Source organism: Pristis pectinata, chromosome 11 (assembly GCF_009764475.1).
Source record: "Pristis pectinata isolate sPriPec2 chromosome 11, sPriPec2.1.pri, whole genome shotgun sequence".
Classification (NCBI taxonomy): domain Eukaryota; kingdom Metazoa; phylum Chordata; class Chondrichthyes; order Rhinopristiformes; family Pristidae; genus Pristis; species Pristis pectinata.
The window spans coordinates 18,375,003-18,393,303 of NC_067415.1; the positions used below are offsets into that span (position 1 = coordinate 18,375,003).

Genomic DNA, 18,301 nt, shown 5'->3' on the forward strand with positions numbered 1-18,301 from the left:
AAAAATCTGTTTAAAATATCTACACATTTAAAAAAAACTACAAAAAGATCTGCAATCATACTGTTTCTGCCATAGAGTCTTCACTGTAATCATGCCTGGATAACAGCACTGGGTCCCCACTGAGTCTTCACCAAACAGCAAGCATCCAAGTTACACTAATTCCACATGAATCCTGATGCAGGGTTTCGACCCGAATTGTCGACAATTCCTTTCCTCCAACGGATGCTGTTCAACCTGCTGAGTTCCTCCAGCAGATTGTTTGCTGCTCCAGATTCTTGCATCTGCAGTCTCTTCCAAGTTTTATCCTTCCCACCTTCCCATCAATTCATTCTAGAAACTACCACTCACCTGCATACTAGGCGCAATTTACAGTGACCTAACAAACCACACATCTTTGGCATGTGGGAGGAAACCTGAGCACCCAGGGGAAGCCCACGCAGTCACAGAGAGTATGTGCAAACTCATCACAGACAGCACCAGGAATCAGCAACTCCCCTGTTGCTGGAGTTATGAGGAAACAGCTCTACTAAATTCACCAAGTGCTGCCCCTTTGGGCAATGTTAGAATTTACAGAGCTAAAAGCTATATTGTCTCAGGGAAATACTAATATTATTTTCAAAGAAAGTAGTGCAGGACTAATTAGCAGGTGATTATTTGTCCCTTTGTATCAAATTCTGTTTGATCATCCACCTATGCAGCACCTTTGGATGATTTATTGCTTTTAATGTGCCAAGCAGTTGATATTGTACCATTACTTTGAGTCTTGTGCTCAATCTTACAGGCACTTGCCTGCTTTTTGAAACCCTCAAGTTCTTGGCCCACTAACTCTCGAAATGCTCACGGTAGCACATGCCTTACAGAACCTTGTAGTAAATGCTCAACCTTCAGGAACTACATTATATAAAGAACATTTTTACAGTAGATGTTCAGATGTCTTATCCAGCAATACTATCACAGTTGAATTGAAAAAACATGCTCAGTATGGCTAACAACAGCAATAATACTGATATACTCCATGCTGGCATCAGTACTTTAGCTAGTACTGCTTGACTTTTTTTTGCTGAAATATTCTCAATGGTGTCAATGCATTTGATCAAATTATCTGCACATGTAATGGGCGCTGCTCTCCAGAACTGCCTTGAAATCAGCTGGAGGCTGTTTCAGACTTGCTTTGTAAAGGAGAAACAGCTGCGGGAACACATAAAGCCAGCCAGAACTCAGCTCCCTCCAACCCCTCTCCAGCTCTCAGCATGCACCCTTAATTTGGAAGGCGTGCACATTTGCGCAATACTCACTGTTTCAATCATCAGGTCACCCACTTTCTGCTTCTCATGCCAGTTCTGGACACACTGGTGAGCCTGTTCCAGGAACTTCTCGTGATGCTCTAAGATTTCCGGAATTTGGAAAAACATATCATCCACAAGTGCCAGGTCACAGATAGATGAATTCTCTGGCTGCTTCAGAGGTCTCATGTATCCCTGCCAGAAAGAAATGTTAAAACCAGTCATTAATCAGCAGTAGAAAGCATGATCAATACACCCCTTATTGTAATCCATTGGAATTCCTTAAAATCAAATTCTGATTCTTTCATTTGAGGAATCAATAAAGTCTTTGCAGTGCTCCCTAATCCCACGCCAAGTGCTTGAGTGAATCTGATTCTACATCTAATTCCAAATTCTGATCCTCAGATACTATCAAGTGATTTCACAATAAACACCATGTCCCAAACAGATGGAAACTGTGACAGGAAAATAACAAGAGATTTACCCTGGGAAACTTGGGCAAATACCTGCATCCCTTTTTTGTTTGTCCCAATGTCACCAAACTTGGAACGGTTTAGGGATCCAGCTTAGAACCTACTGCTTGCAGAGGGTGATGAATCTTTGGGATTCTCCATCCCAGAGGCTTAATCGCTAGAGGTTTTTAAAGAGGAGCTGGATACATTTTTGAAAGATCAGGGACTTGATGGCTGTGGAGGAGTGGAACAGAAGAGTTGAGGTTTGAGGAGATCAGCCAGGATCGTAATGAATGGTGGGGCAAGTTTAAGGGTCTGAGTAGCCTACTCCTGCTCCTAGTTTCTTGTGTTCTTGTATTCTTAGTCATTTTTTTTGCTGACAAATTTTAAACTGCTTTCTTATTAACTAATATTCAGAAAATGGTGTATAAATATTTGCTACTGTGAAAATGTTCCTCATATTCAATGAATTTGCTACGAATCAAAAAAGAGAGGATATTTTCTGTGATGGCCAGAGGTGATCTCTGACATTTGAGTGGGGTAGCTAAAAGCACAAGTATGAAATTAAAGCAAAATACTGGAAAAAGAGTTGATAGTGGCAAGGAGTACAATCTGAATAAACAGAGGCAGTCAGAAATATTCACCTTAGAATATGATCATGAATTTAAAAAGTGAAAGGGATTTTAATAATTTTCACATGTTCTGGTGCCTAGAATATTACACAAAGAATAACATCCATGTACAGTACAAGTTAGAGTACATGGAATGCAGCATGTTACATTGTACAGAGGCTGGAGTATAATAAGACTGTTAGGCAATCCAATGCTCTCGTCATGAGCTCACTGAGTGGTAGTACCTGATAGGGAATTCTATTATGTTGCAAAGGATAATCACTCACATTTACACTGTGCATCTAACTTAGCCAAATTCCCTAGGGACTTCACAGCAGCATTATTAAACAATATTTGACACTTAGGGGATACTAGGATTGATGATGAAAGCTTGATCAAAAAGGGAAGTAATAATGACCATCTTAAATGATGAAAGAGGGGATTAGAGGGAACAGCAAAGAAATGCAAAAAGCAGCAAAGGTAACTGACGGCAACAGCTGTCAGTGGTGGAATGATTGAGGCCAGTGCGGACAACTTGGTGAGCTGCAGCGATGGAGGAGATTGGAGACAAACGAGCAGGTGAGGTCAAGAAAGGATCTGAAAACAATGTTGAGAAAATGTAAATACAGACATTACTGGACAGGAGGCAATGGAGGTGGGCAAGAGCATATGGAAGGACAAACAGGAAACTGGACTAAATTAGGGCACTGGCATCAGTTTTAGACATGTTCATGTAAGTTTATGTGATGAAAGGAAAGGATTAATGATCTAACAGTGTAGATACTGTAATATACATTATACTCATTATGTAGCTGCAGCAAATTGCATAGGATTTGTGCTTTAGCATAACTTATACTGTTTGGCACAATATGCAAAATTACATACATTGTAGAAAATATTCCAAATTGCATGTACAAAGTATAACCTAAAGTATAGTGCAGGGTATAATACCAAATACCATATTGGTGTGATATTAAATATTGTAATTTAATATAATGTTTAGTATGTATACTTTCATAAGTTTTCAAACCCATATGTGAATGGGTCCAAAGGGATCTGACAGGCCAACATTTTTCTTCATGGAAGCAATATGTTAGATCCAAGTTAGATGTGTGCTGAAACTACAGGACAGGACTACTGACTATGGAAGATGTACTTCACAGTTCACAGTGTTTCTTTCTTGGCATGGGATTTGGGCAATCCTTAGCCTGAAATCCTTCTTCAAATGTCAACAGCCAGCTGCCTTGGCAGCCTGAGTCTTGCCTGGCCTGCGACAGACAAAATGTGCAGATCAGAGAAAATATGGATAACTGGCTCCAAAAATCCCAAAAGACATAGTATAGAGAAAAACTTCCTGTATGCATCAACTGTGGCTCAGTGGGTAGTACTGATCAGGACTTTGGTAGCATTATGGTTAGATATCCAAAGGCATAGACTATCAATCTGAAGATCGAATCCCACCACAGTAGCTGGGAGTGGGGGGTGTGGGGGTGGGAGTGAGGGTGGTTAAAGTCAGGTAATTAATTCAATCTGCAACAAAAAGCCAGCATTAGTTATGGTGGCCATGAAACAATCAATTGTTGCAAAAACCCACGTGGTTTGGGATAGAAGTCTACCAGAATGATCCAGTTTGGCTTGTATGTGATTTCAGGTGCACCAGTGTGGTTGAGTTTTATCTGCTTACCCTGAGAGAGGGCACTTAGAGCCGACAATTAAAGCCAGCAGCAAGTGATGTCCACACCCTGCAAGTGAGTAAGGCAAAATATGAAACTAGTTCCTGATTCGATCCTGTTGGTTTCTCACATGGTGGGTCAGGATACAGATACCATTATGAAACGGGCTTTGGGGATCAGTTATTTCTGCACGTAGAGTGAGGGAAAATCAGTTTTTACACACCTGCTGATGGGCAATGCACTGAGACCAGTGCCAGGTGGGAGAAGCAGGCAGGCATTGGCTCCTGACATCGGCCGATAATAGAACTTATCGACCAATTGGAAAAACAGTTCAGCACCTCTTTGGCACAATCAATTAAACAAAACAATGGCAATACCATACCTTTACCTTCTTCCTTCCTGTAACTCCACCTTGCTTCTCCAACCCACACCACCACTTTCATAATTGTAGCTTTGTCCCAATAATAATTCCAGGGTTTTAACTAAGATTTCTCTATCTAGGTTTACTGCAATAAAATTTTCTTTGACTGGTTTGTACACGTATCTTCCAATTCCACTACAGTCTGACATCTCAATGAACTTGGTTGGTTGATGTGCTGTAATGGTTGTGTCCATGTACTAGTTTTACTTTATCCTTTGCTATTTCACCTCAATCCAGGTGGTGTTTCTTCCTCTGTGTAGCACTTTATGTGCCCTTACATTAAACATGTCGGCCATTCTTCATCCCATTTCTATATTTTATCCAAATTGTTTGCAGGCTCGGGACTGTTCCAACTCCATCAATTCCACTGTCCCTTCTCTTTTGTTGTTGTCTACAAACCAGACCACTTTGCTCTGAGTCCTTGAATCCAGGTCGCTTAATAAGCAGCAAGAGTAAGTGTGGAGGGAGGCCACAAGGGTCTAGTATTCTACTGCACACAGTATCCTAAGCATTGAGCGCAGTAGAACTGGCATTGCATCTGCAATCACTCCCAAAGACTTCCTTCTGTGACCTGTCACCATGGTGTAGGGTAGAGGAAATTATGGAGTAGGTGGCGGGGAAGCGGTTTGCAGGTGGGGTGAAAATAATAACAGGGCAGATTGATTGGAGTGGAGATGGCTGCTCCAGTTTCCTCCCACATTCCAAAGACGTGCGGGTTAGGAAGTTGTGGGCATGCTATGTTGGCACTGGAAGCGTGGCGACACTTGCGGGCTGCCCCCAGGATATTCCATGCAAGAAAGATGCATTTCATTGCGTGTTTTGATGTACATGTGACTAATAAAAAATCTTATCTTAAGATCAGGGGGAAGGCTCCCTGCCCCACATCTCAAGGAGGTCAGGATAGTAGCTGATGTGATCACGTGCTCCACAATATTCACACAAATGTCCGTATCAGTCCGGTCCAGTTACACACACACACACACACACACACACACACACACACACACACACACACACACACACACACACACACACACACACACACACACACACATACCTGTATGAGTGTTCGGAGAGACTCCACGTAAGACTGTTCCGCATCCAGCAGGGTCATCATTACATGCTTTCTCATATCCTGTGTGAGGAGAAAGAAAACACCATGAGGATTGGCATCAGTGAAGAGCAAGGCCATCGGGGAGCAGTTATTCTGGATGCCTGTCACCTTCTTGAAGTAGTTCCATGGGCACTGTCTACATTCTACTTCCTGGCCCAATGGATCACTAACAGGGCTAACTTCAGGCTGTGTCAGCTGGCTGGTTGCAGGGCTGTTCATAATCCCCAGCTGTCACACAAACAGCTCTTTTCAACTGGACAGCATCAGAAATGGGAGCCCTGCCTCATTACCCAATGTCAAGTCACTAGGGCCATTTTTAGACTGCTGCCATTTGAGATCTTCCAACTCAAACAGACTGGGAATCAAATTATGAACATGTCTTATCTGTATGGCTCAACACCAAAGCATTGAGTCTGCCAACTGTGTTAGTGGAAAAAACCCTGCTCCCTCATCTCATTCCAACTATAATTAAAATATAAGTGCAACAAGAAAAAAGGATGTGAAAACTAATTTTAATAATGTGTATGTTTATTTCCAAAAGCTTACGGGAGGTCTGAGGTTTGTTGTTCCAGCTAATTTCAGGCTTGCACCTGATCGCAGCATTCTACACGCACAAACCAGCCTCCTCTCCCTGGACTCTGTTTACACTTTCCGCTGCTCGGGGAAACAACCAACATAATTAAAGACCACCCCCCACCCCAGACATTCTCTCTTCTCCCCCCTTTCATCAGGCAGAAGATACAAAAGCTTGAAAACACGCACCAGCAGGCTCAAGGATAGCTTCTATTGAACAGATCTCTTGTACAATAAAGACGAACTCTCGATCTCTCAATCTACCTCATCATGGCCCTGGCACCTTATTGTCTATCTGCACTGCACTTTTTCTGTAACTGTAATACTATATTCTGCATTCTGTTATTGCTTTTCCCTTGTACTACATAAGGATATGTTTTGAAATGATCTGTATGGATGACGTGCAAAACAAAGTTTTGTATCTCAGTACATGTGACAATAATAAACCAATTACCAATTACAACATGGCTTCATAATTCATTCCATTATATGGGGATTCTATTGTTCCTGAACAACAGTCAGAATAAAATGCACCATGTTTTTGCTATATTGCACATTTAAGGATTGTCCATCCAGCAAGTTTAGCTGTTTCACTTTAAACTTTAGTTGTTTGCTTTTTACTTCTAAATGTATTTTCAGTACTTGTGAAGGTACGGTAATAGTATTGAGCATAGACATTTCCTCAGATAGTCATAGGCTTTCATTGTTGAAAATACTAAACATTCTCAAAACCATCTCAAATTCCTGATCTATTTAAGCATCATCCTGAAACACTGTGGTCTTTTTCAAGATAAATGGAAACAAAATGTCTTTTTGTTTTAATTAAAAGTTCAGGCCAAAGATTAAATGAATCCCAATTGTTCCAGGATTGTGCATTTATTTTATTAAACAAGTTGATACAGCAAACCACTAGAACTGGATTTCAAAACTTGGAGCCAGTTGTTACTCTGTGTATAATATACAAAATGGTTAAGAATTAAATTAATCGTTACTACTTTCCCCTTGCGAGAAGGAAACTCTTCACTCCACTCACAACATCAATTGGCAAAATAGTTTCTGGGATGAAATCACTCTGAGAACAAATATCTCTCTGTAGGGAAGGTTAATACCTGATGCTAATATCATATGGAATATCACTGCAAAGGCCACTTAAATCCAATCCCAAAAGAATGAGCAATTCATTTGGAGCTAAGCCTGACCACATGATAACAAAAACAGAAAATGCAGAAACACTCAGCAGGTGTGGGACTGTGTGTAAAGAGAGAAACAGAGTAAAAGTCTCAGATCAATGACCCTTCATCAGAACTTCCTGTGTTTTAGGTATTTTCTGTTTTTGTTTCTGATTTCCAGCATATAATTTTTTTTTGGTTTTAACATCCAACATAACACCTTATTTGAACCATGTGGGATCAGCTGAGATAGAATGATCCTTTTCACAGATAGTCTCCATTTATCTGAGCTGTAGTCAGGAGTAAGTATCGTGAATGTCAAGTGGTCCAGGACTAGACCTGAATGTTTGGAATTCTGTGAGACATATTATAAATGTGTCATATTAAAAACTGTGAATTTGTCCTGAGTGTTGCAAATGCTAAACATTCGGGTGGTCAGGTCCTGCAGTATAACAGACTTTGTACTGGAAGTATCAAGGAGTATGTTTTCTGAATGTTAAATATTTAGGAAGAAAGAGAATATTACTTACTTGGAGACTGAAAGTTGCATTTTCCCACCCCACACCATCAGTCCCTTCAAATTCTATTTTCATTAATTTTTTTTGCACATTTTCAAGATCAAAGTGAACTACAGGGCTTAGAGACACAAGAGATAGCAGATACTGGAACCTGGAGCAAAAAATAAACCACTGGAGGAACTTAGTGGTTCAAGCAGCATCTGTGGAGGCCTGATACAGGGTTCCGACCCGAAACGTTGATCATCCTTTTGCCTCCACAGATGCTGCCTGACCTGCTGAGTTCCTCCATCAATTTGTTTTTTGCTGAAGAACAAGTCTCCCCAATAGATGGGAGTTTTACCCAATAGATGACAGATTCATTTTATCAGGACTTCTGTGGCAAATGTCATTGTACATATCCAATTAGCACAAGATATATGATGTATAAATGAATAATAACTGAGAAGAAGCAATACAATTTTTTAGTCTTTAATTTATGAATTGGGCCACAAACATTGGTAGCCACTGAAAATATAATTCAACCAAGCTGGGCCTCGTTTGGAGCATTTCCTTTTTGTTGCACTGACCAGCCAGTGCACAAGCTGGCCATCGTTACAACAAAGCCCCAACTCCAAATATTTGAATAATCATTTTAATAACTAACACAATATTCACTTACAAATATAGTATATAGTCAGCTGGCAGAACCACTTGGTCCCTTTTAAACAAAGCCATGGAAATCCTGATTCAAGATTAGAATGTTTGGGCAAATGAGTTCTGTACTTATCAGTATTTAACCACTGATAAAAGAAACATAATCCTCGTTGTACAGATTAGGAGCTCAGGCTACAGACTGGATCTGGAGTCAGTTTTATTACTCCTTTTACATCTTTCCAAATTAATGCAGTAGTTTTATTTTGGAGGTATTTTGTTCATATTAATTTTTGATAACTGGCTTATGTTAGGCTTTGGGAATGTCTCTAATTTACTGGGGAAAATGCTGCACTTTATTTGAAAATTGTTCATTCAGTAGCTGGTGCCAAGAGAAATGGTCATGAGGACATTTGACCTGAACTCCCTTCCCCGGTTAGCCACCGTGATTGGAACTGTAGGGAGGTTAAGTATGACTCCTTTCCTTCCCCCTGAAAAGATCATGGTTGCATTCAATAACCATTAATGTAAGGTGTCTGAGAGGAGCTAACAATTCTGAAGAAAGGCCATCAAGCTGGAATGTTACCTCTTTCTTTCTCCATAGATACCATCTAACTTGCCAGAAGTCTTGACCCGAAACATTGACTATCCCTTTGCTTCGATGGGCATCTTAGTCAGCATGGGCGAGTTGGGCTGAAGGGCCTTTTTCCATGCTGTATGTCTCTGTATCTTCCATCTAGGAGCCCTGAAACTTACCCTGACAAAATACTGGCAGTTTCACATGAAACTGCTAGCAAAATCTCAGCTACTGCGTTTTATTATATTCCAATGAAAGTTGCAGCAAAATTGGAAAAGCAATCACTGGCAAACTTGGAATGCATAACTTCATCCCATTCACGAGTGAGAATTCTGCATCTTTTGAGTTGCTTGATTGATAAACTCAGCTGCCTGTGGTTTACCATTGAGTACCTTCTGAACAACAGCTCCCTTCATTTCTAATAGTGAAGATGGTAAGGAATCAAGGGTGAAAGTATGCAACAGTTCCCAATTCATGATAGTGCCAACAAGAATCAAAAATACCTAAATACTTTTAATTGTCACCAAGTATTTACTCTAGTGTACTAAAACGTTTACGCTCGAGAGCTCAGGAAGAATGATAATGAGGATCAGTCAACATCAATTTTAATTTAAAATCACCGAGGAATTGGCTGGCAAATAAATTACCAGTCATAGCAAGGAAGTGTATTCTCTAAAGAGTGCAAACATCCTTAGAGGATAGCTAGGTGGGTATCTGTGGGAGAAAGGAATACGAGGACATGGGAACACAATTAGATAAAGCAGGCTGGAAAGAGGCTTCTTCAGAACACTGACAAGCTGGAACCATTTGTCAGTTTCTGTGCTGTAAATTCTGCATAGCTTGATGTATTGGCACAAATTGCAGATAAACCTAATTCATGGACTGACAGCACAGACCCACTCCAGTACTGCATCCTGCTTCTATTGTCATGGTTTAGCTTCCAGCTGATGTGAGGACATGTAAAATTGTTTGCAGAACTGAGTGGCTAGATTTATAATTGGATTGAACCACCGTGCAATCCGCAATCTAAATAAATGATGGAGCAGATGGAAGGAGGGGAAAATCAGGCAATGCTACCTCGGATTTCTATGGCTGGTTATATTTCTGGACAAAGTGGACAGCACTCTTACCTTTGAGTTCATGTCACACTCCAAGGTCCTGGGTGCATTACAAAGGGTGAGGTTTCTGTGTGGTACCAAAGGAGTGTTGCATTGTTTGACAGGACATTACACTGAGCTTTCATCTGCTCCATCCTCCTTTCTAGAGTTCCCCAGGTACAGGGGGCAGGAACATGGGATGGAGGCCCATTTCACTCTAATTCCTGGAGCTTCTCACACTGGTACAGCTGCCCGGAAAACCACGGAAATGAGCCAGGAAGAAGAATGTTCTACTCTCATGCCTTCTTTGGAAGACATCATGAGGGGTGATGGGACATGGAAGAATTGAGGCCACTGGAAAGACTCTGATTCTGAGATAATCCCACAATTTAAGAAGCCTCGCCAATTATGTAAGAGGTGCCAGAGGAAGTGATAGAGGCAGGTACAATGACAATGTTTAAAAGACATTCAGACAGGTTCATGGATAGGAAACATTTAGAGGGATATGGCCTAATGCGGCAAGTGGGACTAACTCAGGAAGGCACCTTGGTCGGCATGGACAAGTTGGGCCAAAGGGCCTGTTTCCATGCTGTATAACTCTATGACTCTGAGGTGCAATCAGGCCAAGCCAAATTACGCAACCCACTAATTTCGAGTGAGCATTCCAGAAGCCTACACACCACCATTGGTGGCCCTTTGCAAGACTGGGGCTGGACCTATGTCAGACCATGGATGTACACAATTGTGGCTTGCATCGGGTATCACAGGCTTGTAATCGGTGTGGTGGTTAACACTGAGGGACCTCAAGGGGATCACTAAACCCTGGTTAGGTGCATGTGAAGAAAATTTAATTGAAGCCATTTTGGGTGTGCTGTGCCTGCTTAAAGCCAAGGCAAAAATGGATGGGGTAGGGAATAAGACACTGACACTCATCACTTTTGATGGTGTGCACCTGTGGCTACTTCTAAACTTTTGACTTTCCTGCCTTGCTAAAAATAAGCATCAAATAAATATAAGATTTAACTGGACCTCGGAGAGCCAAATGGGCTTTACTATTCCAATTAAGCATCCACATAAGGATGACAGATAATCAACCATTTCATAGCACTGTTTATTGAATATTGGCATTCTGTCAGTGGCAGAATTATGTCTCATATTTACAAATGTCCTTGGGACAGTGCATCATCAAAGCAATTATTCTAGAACAGTAATACAATTGAGTTTTATGAATGCAAATAAACCAGTCTTAATATCCCATCGAACTCTTGCTTCCCCAATGGGTCACTACCTTATTAACCTTCCTGAGGTTGGAAATGACTGTGGGGCCTGCAACTCCCAGCATGCTACTGGAGAGATCAAGCAAGACTTCAATCCAAGCTCCACTCCAAAATAATGTTTATAATGGTTGAAGAAGCCAGAGACACCAGCAAAGCACTTTAAATGTGTAATATATTGTCACCTACTTTGCCCAAGGAAGAAACATTGAGGCCCTTCTGGCCAAATGCAAAACAAAATGTGTACACAAAGCATTATTTCTAAGGGCAGCCTTATTGTCTGCTATATCCCTTCAATCATCCACAACCAGAAAGTTTAGATCATTTGAAAAAGAACACTCACAAAAAAAAATCTTAGAAGTATCAACAAAGTAGATATGGGCAAGATATTTCCCCTGAGGTCTGGAGTTTTGCTGAGGAGGCTGGAATTGGAGGTCAGTCTCAAAATAATAAGTAAGCCATTTAGGAGGAGAATGAGGAGAAATTTCTTCCCTCAAAGGGCATGTGATTCGTTGGAATTCTCTACCCAGAAAGCTCAGTTACTGACTGCATTCAAAACAGCGATTGATAGATTTCTGGTTATTTGAGGCATCAAAGGGATACAGGATGGAGGAGGAAATTGTTGCTGGGATAGCAGACTGGCCATGATCATTGAAAGGTGGACCAGGCTTGATGGTCTGAATGATTATTTATGTACTTACATCAGCCTCAATGGTACAAACACCAACTCTCAGTTAGTGACAGTTCTACTGAAATGTTGAAGGGCGGAATTGGCATAATTCCTGGATAGTTCTCAGGCGGACCTTCCTAATGCAGAATTGGGGATAGATGAGTAGCAGAAATTGAGTAGGTGGAATTCCTTAAGTGCTATCCAGCCACGTTGTCAATCTATGTCTCTTCATCCCAATGGTGGTACCCTGCACTCTAATTCTTTCCATAATGAGAAGGAAATAAATACATATTCTTTTGCCTGGAACATTCCATTAATGCTCCAACTGTATTTCTTCCATTGTATTTCTTAGGTTTAGCACTCCCAAGAATACCACTAGTGTATTCTAAGCGTATTCTTACAATAATGAGAAAATATTTGTCCATGGCCAGCTGTTAATATTGGAGATATGTGGATGGGTAAATATACTGGAATTTTGGAAACATTTGTTCAAGAGCAGCAGGTACATGGGAACACCACCACATGCACATTCCCTCCAAGTCGAGCACCATCACGACTTGGAAAAATATCACCATTCCTTCACTATTGCTGGGTCTTAAGTACTGAAACTCCCTCCACAACAGCACTGTAAAAGTACCTTCACCAAAGATCTTGCGAAAGGGGTCCAAGAAGAGTTAGGGTTAGGGTTAGACCTTGCTCCCTTCGCAAGGTCAATGCCAATGACACCCAGATCCTGAAAAATGAATGAATAAAGAAACAAAGAAACATAACCCTCACACCAGCCATCTGGTCATTCACACCAGAATGGGGCAAGTCCAATTAAAATAGCTCTGGCCCATCTCTGTCTCAGCAGAGCCAGATGATCAAACTACATTCTCATCCGAAATTAAAATCAGAAGCATTGAATGCAACTGCTAAGAAATCTGAATCACTTTATAAAAAACAATTTCTTTTGATTGCTATCCAGTGAGAGAGAAATTATTTTTTGCAGAAAAAAACATCAAAGTTGGCAACTTATACAAAGTCAATATGTACAAAATTTTACTTCTGCTATTAACTTTATAAATTGCCAGTTGAAAGAAACAAGAGTTTAAATTAATAAGGCTGGCTGTGTCCCACACTATCAGTCAATGATGATTTCACTGTCAAAGCAAGGGCCTAATTTTAACCCAGGCTGCCCAACTAGAACAATGTAGACTCCTACTTGCAGCCCACACTATCTTAATGCCTGGCTTCTGGGGTGTAGCAAAACTGCCTGTTGTGGGCAGATGGGGTTCTTGCACTTTCTTAAATCTTGGCTTCTGATACTGTAATTTGGGGCCCTCTGTTGTTTTACATCTGAAAAGCATAAATCCTGTAGAGACTTGGGGCTACAATTGAAAACCTGGTATCAATCAGGATTAGGGCAGGTAAGTCCATTTAAAGTGGAATTTTAAGGTGTCCTTGTGAGCAAGGGAATGTTCAGATGGGCATCCCAGGCCCTGGTCAATCTCCCTCTCCCCCAGCCACAATGGGCAAGAACACTACCTCCACACTTATCCCATTTGAGACATTTCCTTAGTTTCCTGGTAGCCACCCAATTTACTCTTCCCTTCCTCATTACCACTCTGGGCTGTTTTTAAAATTTAATTGAGGTTCTGGAGTAAAAATTGTCTGAGCCAGACATTAGCACTATTGTCTTAACTTTGCATTGGCTCCAGTATTTGACAGACCACATTCTTGATCCTGGTTAAAATGAGGCTGAGGTTTGTGGTGAACAGCCAATATTGAAATGATACTGTTTCAATCTCATTCATCCCCATGCTTACATTCAAGTCAGATGGAAACCCTTTCTAGTCTACATATAAATAGCCAAAGAGCTGGGCTGCCCATAGTCTAAAGGAACAGCTTGTCATCTCTTTGTGCAATGTTCAGACATTGTCACCATTAACATCAGATAATTATAACACTCCATTGTAGGAAGCATTGAATCACATCCTAGATTAATAATTATCCAGTGTGACTGAGGTTAGAGATCATTGAGAATCAAAGGCACCATGGAGTGCACAAAGTAGGAATTTTGCAATTCATGGCTCCTTTATATTTATGACCACTTCAAAGGAAGAACTTCAGTAATATGCTGGGATTCCTTCTGATGTTGATTCCCTCTTCACTGCTGCATTAGTTGTCAAACCTTCTGCAATCACCAGACAGTGAAATGCCTACTACTGACCCAAAGATAGTGCAGGTCCTGCCAGGATTTCGAACACCTGATTTATGTACAGTCAGTACATACGAATGAGCATTTGGGAGACCAGTGGGACGGATCTGTCGGCTGCTGCAGGGCTGCAGGCATCCTCTGCTGTGTGGGAACTTGGTTCAAGGCAACATCATTGCACCTTGCAGAGAAATCTGAATGGTTCAGTTAGATGTCCTAGTTTAACTACACATTGCCCTTGGTTGGCCAAATTTTTATTTAAATATATTGCCAGGCAGCTGCACTTCTGCATCTCAGGAACAGAACCCTGTCGTAACCTGGGGAGGACCTGTACTGGTTACCAACAGCGCAAGTGATTACAGTGTATTCCAAAAATTAATGGCTTTGCTCTTGTTGTTCTTCAGCTAAAATTATCACTACTAGAGACATACTAGAGAATGATTTATTCTCTATCATGGGTTATTTATTCTTTAGCATGGATTATTTACAATCTATCAAAGATTTTTTATTTTCCTTTGCTGAATGTGGTTTAGCGGCTCATTCCCTATTCCCCTGAACTGCTGAGGGCCTTCTGCTGATAGTACTCCTCAGGAGTTGACTCCCAAAGCAGCAACCTCCTAAAGCTCAAATAGCCTACAACCAACTAGATTGCCAAGGTTGTCCCTCAGAACGTTTGGCATCAATAGGAACAGGAGAAGGCCATTCCGTATTTCCAGACTGCTTTGCCAGCTCCATTTCCTGACCTGGTGCATCTCTACTGGTGCTCTTCCTTAACAAAATTATCTATCCTCATCCGGAAGGCTCTAGCATTCTTGGTTTGCAACATGCCTTCAGCAGTGTGTTTTACACAGTATGCCTTTAGTTTAAAGTTCCTGAAACACAGTGTAAGAACACTCCCTCCATACTTATGCAGCCTGGATCATTTCCTTGCTTTCCCAGTGGCCACCTAGTTTCCAGTCTGTGCACAAAAATGCAACAGTCACTATGGACGCTTTGTAAAAGGACTCTACTGCATGGAAAACAATGAGCCTCGGGCAGCATTGTTCTCAGGCCAGATGGTTCTCTTGCTGGATTTTATATATTATATGAAAATTCTGTTCTAAAGATACCATATTTTTATACTAAATAGATGTGTAAATAACTTATGAACTTACCATAAATGGGTTCTAATGTATGATATGCTATCTACAAGGCACTTTTGCCAAACTGAACAACAATTATGCCCTCACCCATCCAAACCTACAACCATGCTACTTACCATTCTACTTTAACCAATTTAATAAACAATTAAATAAGTGTATTTCCATAATTTCATTTTTAATTCAAGCAGTCTGATGCCATTTGCAGCACCAGCAAAGCCAGTAAATCTATCTCCCAAAGGATGATCATTCCAGGTCCTCATTGCAAAGGGGTTTCAGACCAGATTTTGACAAGGCCATCATTGGAATAAATAAGCAGTGCTGAAACAGGTCCTCCCAGCCATGAAGTGACAAATGTCCTCCACTGGATCACTTCAGTACACCCAGTGCCAAACCCAGTGACATCAGCAAGTCAGACTCAATCAGAAGTGGCACACACAATCATTGCCATGTTCCTTATACAGCAATATTCTCCACTCATGGAATGAGATGTAAAGCCAACAGGTACAATGGGAACGTGACCTGCGTTACCCACCCACACTGGTGTAAATGGAGAGATGTACTGAGCTTGACATTTGCAAATTCTAGAGGCAGCTCTGCCACACATACCACACTGAGACTAACTCTCTGTATTCTTCCCAGTCCTTTCATGTAAGAGGTGGTGAGATGATTGACTTGTGGGAAACCTCAAATAAATGTTCTGGGTATTACCACTTCCATCACATCTGAAGGAGGTTCTGGAAACCATCCAGATCAGAAGCAAGCTCCTCGTTCCTCTAGGCTAAGCCCTTGTCCATGTGATTTAATGCCCGTGGAGGAAGTGATTCCTGCCACTTAATGGCTACATCATCTTTCACTCTAACTAGCACTAGTGAATCCCAATTACTTTCTCTTCTTCCCACAATAAGCAGAGAGAGAAAGAATGAAAGACCTTTTGCTTGTTATTTCAGAATGTCCCACGTTATATTACTTTGTGCTGTACGGTAGAACACAAGAAATTCGGCTATCCAGCCCCTCAATATAATCACGGCTGACCTACCCCAGGCCTCAACTCCTCCTCTGTGCCAGACTCCAAGGGCCCTCAGTCCCCTGATCTTTCAAAAATGTACCTTCCTCCATCTTAAGTACTTCTAATGATCTAGCCTCCACAACACTCTGGGGTAGAAAATTCCAGAAAGTCAAAGTCACTCCACTTTCCATTCTCCGCTTAGTTCTCCACTCTCTGCAAGAAGACATTTCTATGTACCTTAGTTTTAAATGACCAATCCTTATCTTGACACCATGTCCCCTAGTTCATCACTTTCCCACTGGTGTAAACATGTTGTCATCTACCCTGTTGTGTCCTCTTGGGATTTTACATGTTTCAATAAGATCACTCCTCATTCACCTAAACTCTAAAGAATACAGACCCAGAACAATCGATGTCCCAGCTGTACAAGAACCACAAAAGCTCCAGCAGACACAAAAAAAACTTCTTGTAGGCAATTCTAAAACCATTTGGATATTTTCACCTTAAATCAGTCCTCAGAAGAACAGTCAAAGTTAAAGAGATCCAAGTACTCCCTCAATCCATTATCAAACTGTGACTACTATCAATTACGTGAAATATTGCTGATTTTCTTTATGCAAGTTGGCCATCCCACCAATAAATCACCATGGCTCTGCCTTTTAGTATCCCCATCTGTTATAAGGAACTGAAGAGAAATAAAGGTTTACGTTTTCGTACAATCGCTTCTCACAAGTGGCAGATGACTTAGAGCTCTTTGCAATGAGGTGGAAATAATAAAGATAGGAACTGAGCACAAGGGAGGAAATCTGCGACACGTGCCCCATCTTCAGACACATCTCCAGCCTCACAGCAGCACAGTTGATGCATAATTGTCCCTGAAGCGAGCCTCACAAGCCATAAAGTCTGAAAGCAGTTAGGGGTGGGTGATAAATGCTGACATTACCAGAGTCACCCACCTCCTGTGAATGATTAATCCAGTTTGGAGGGGTAAGACAATCTTGTGGGGGCACAAAGTGACCTTGGAAACAGGAAGATGGAAACGCGACAAGGCAAAGAATTGGAGAGACACAGAGACTGCAGACGCTGGAATCTGGAGCCACAAACAATCTGCTGGAGGAACTCAAGTGGGTTGAGCAGCATAGGTGGGAGGGAAGGGAGTTGTCGATGTTTCAGGTTGAAACCCTGCATCAGGGCTGAGAGAGGAGAAGGGAGGTAGCCAGTATAAAAGAGGAGAGGGGGAGGGCCAGAGGTGATAGGTGGACCGAGGAGGGGTGAAGGATGATGGCCAGGTAGGAGATCGGGAGGGATGGAGTGGGGAGACAGAGGTAGGTGGATGATAGATGAAGGCAGTCAAAAAAGGAGAGAGGTAGATGGAGCCGGGGGGGGAGAGGGAGTGTGAAGGTGGAATATCTGCGAGGACGATATGCAGGAACACAAAGACCAGAGTGCTGGAATCTGACAAGTAAGGAAGGTGATAAGGGGAACCACTAGGGGAGAGGTGAAGGGCAGATGGACCCAGAACCACATGGGCTGGGGTTGGGTTGGGGGGCGGGTTGGTAGAGAGAGCTGGTGGGTGAAATGTGTAGTCCATCCACCTATTTAAGGGAATGAATGAATTTAAGGATATGGGTGTCAAGTAGTTAAACTACCGGATTAGCAGGAGAGATCCAGAGTTTAAATTCAAGTGATTAAATAAATGTGGAACTTTACAAAACCAGCCTCAGTAATGGTAAACATAAAACAATTCCATTGTCATTAAAATCCATCTGGCTCACTCACGTCTTCTAAGGAAAGAAACCTATCATCCTCACCCTGTCTGGTCAAAGTCAAAATCAAAGTCAAAGTCGATTTTACTGTCAGATGCAAAGTACATGTGTGCACAGGTGCAATGAAA

General features: G+C 41.6%; 1 protein-coding gene across 2 annotated transcripts in view; it reads right to left on the reverse strand.

Moving 5' to 3' along the window:
- Positions 1-18,301, reverse strand: part of LOC127576238 (rho guanine nucleotide exchange factor 17-like) — a 336,698-nt gene that overhangs the window by 126,490 nt on the left and 191,907 nt on the right. For both annotated transcript variants that reach the window (XM_052026676.1, XM_052026675.1), the window contains exons 2-3: positions 5,498-5,575; positions 1,296-1,478 (exon numbers count right to left, since the gene is read on the reverse strand). In XM_052026676.1, coding sequence (XP_051882636.1) covers positions 1,296-1,478; positions 5,498-5,575 — 261 coding nt within the window. The remainder of the gene's footprint in view (positions 1-1,295; positions 1,479-5,497; positions 5,576-18,301) is intronic.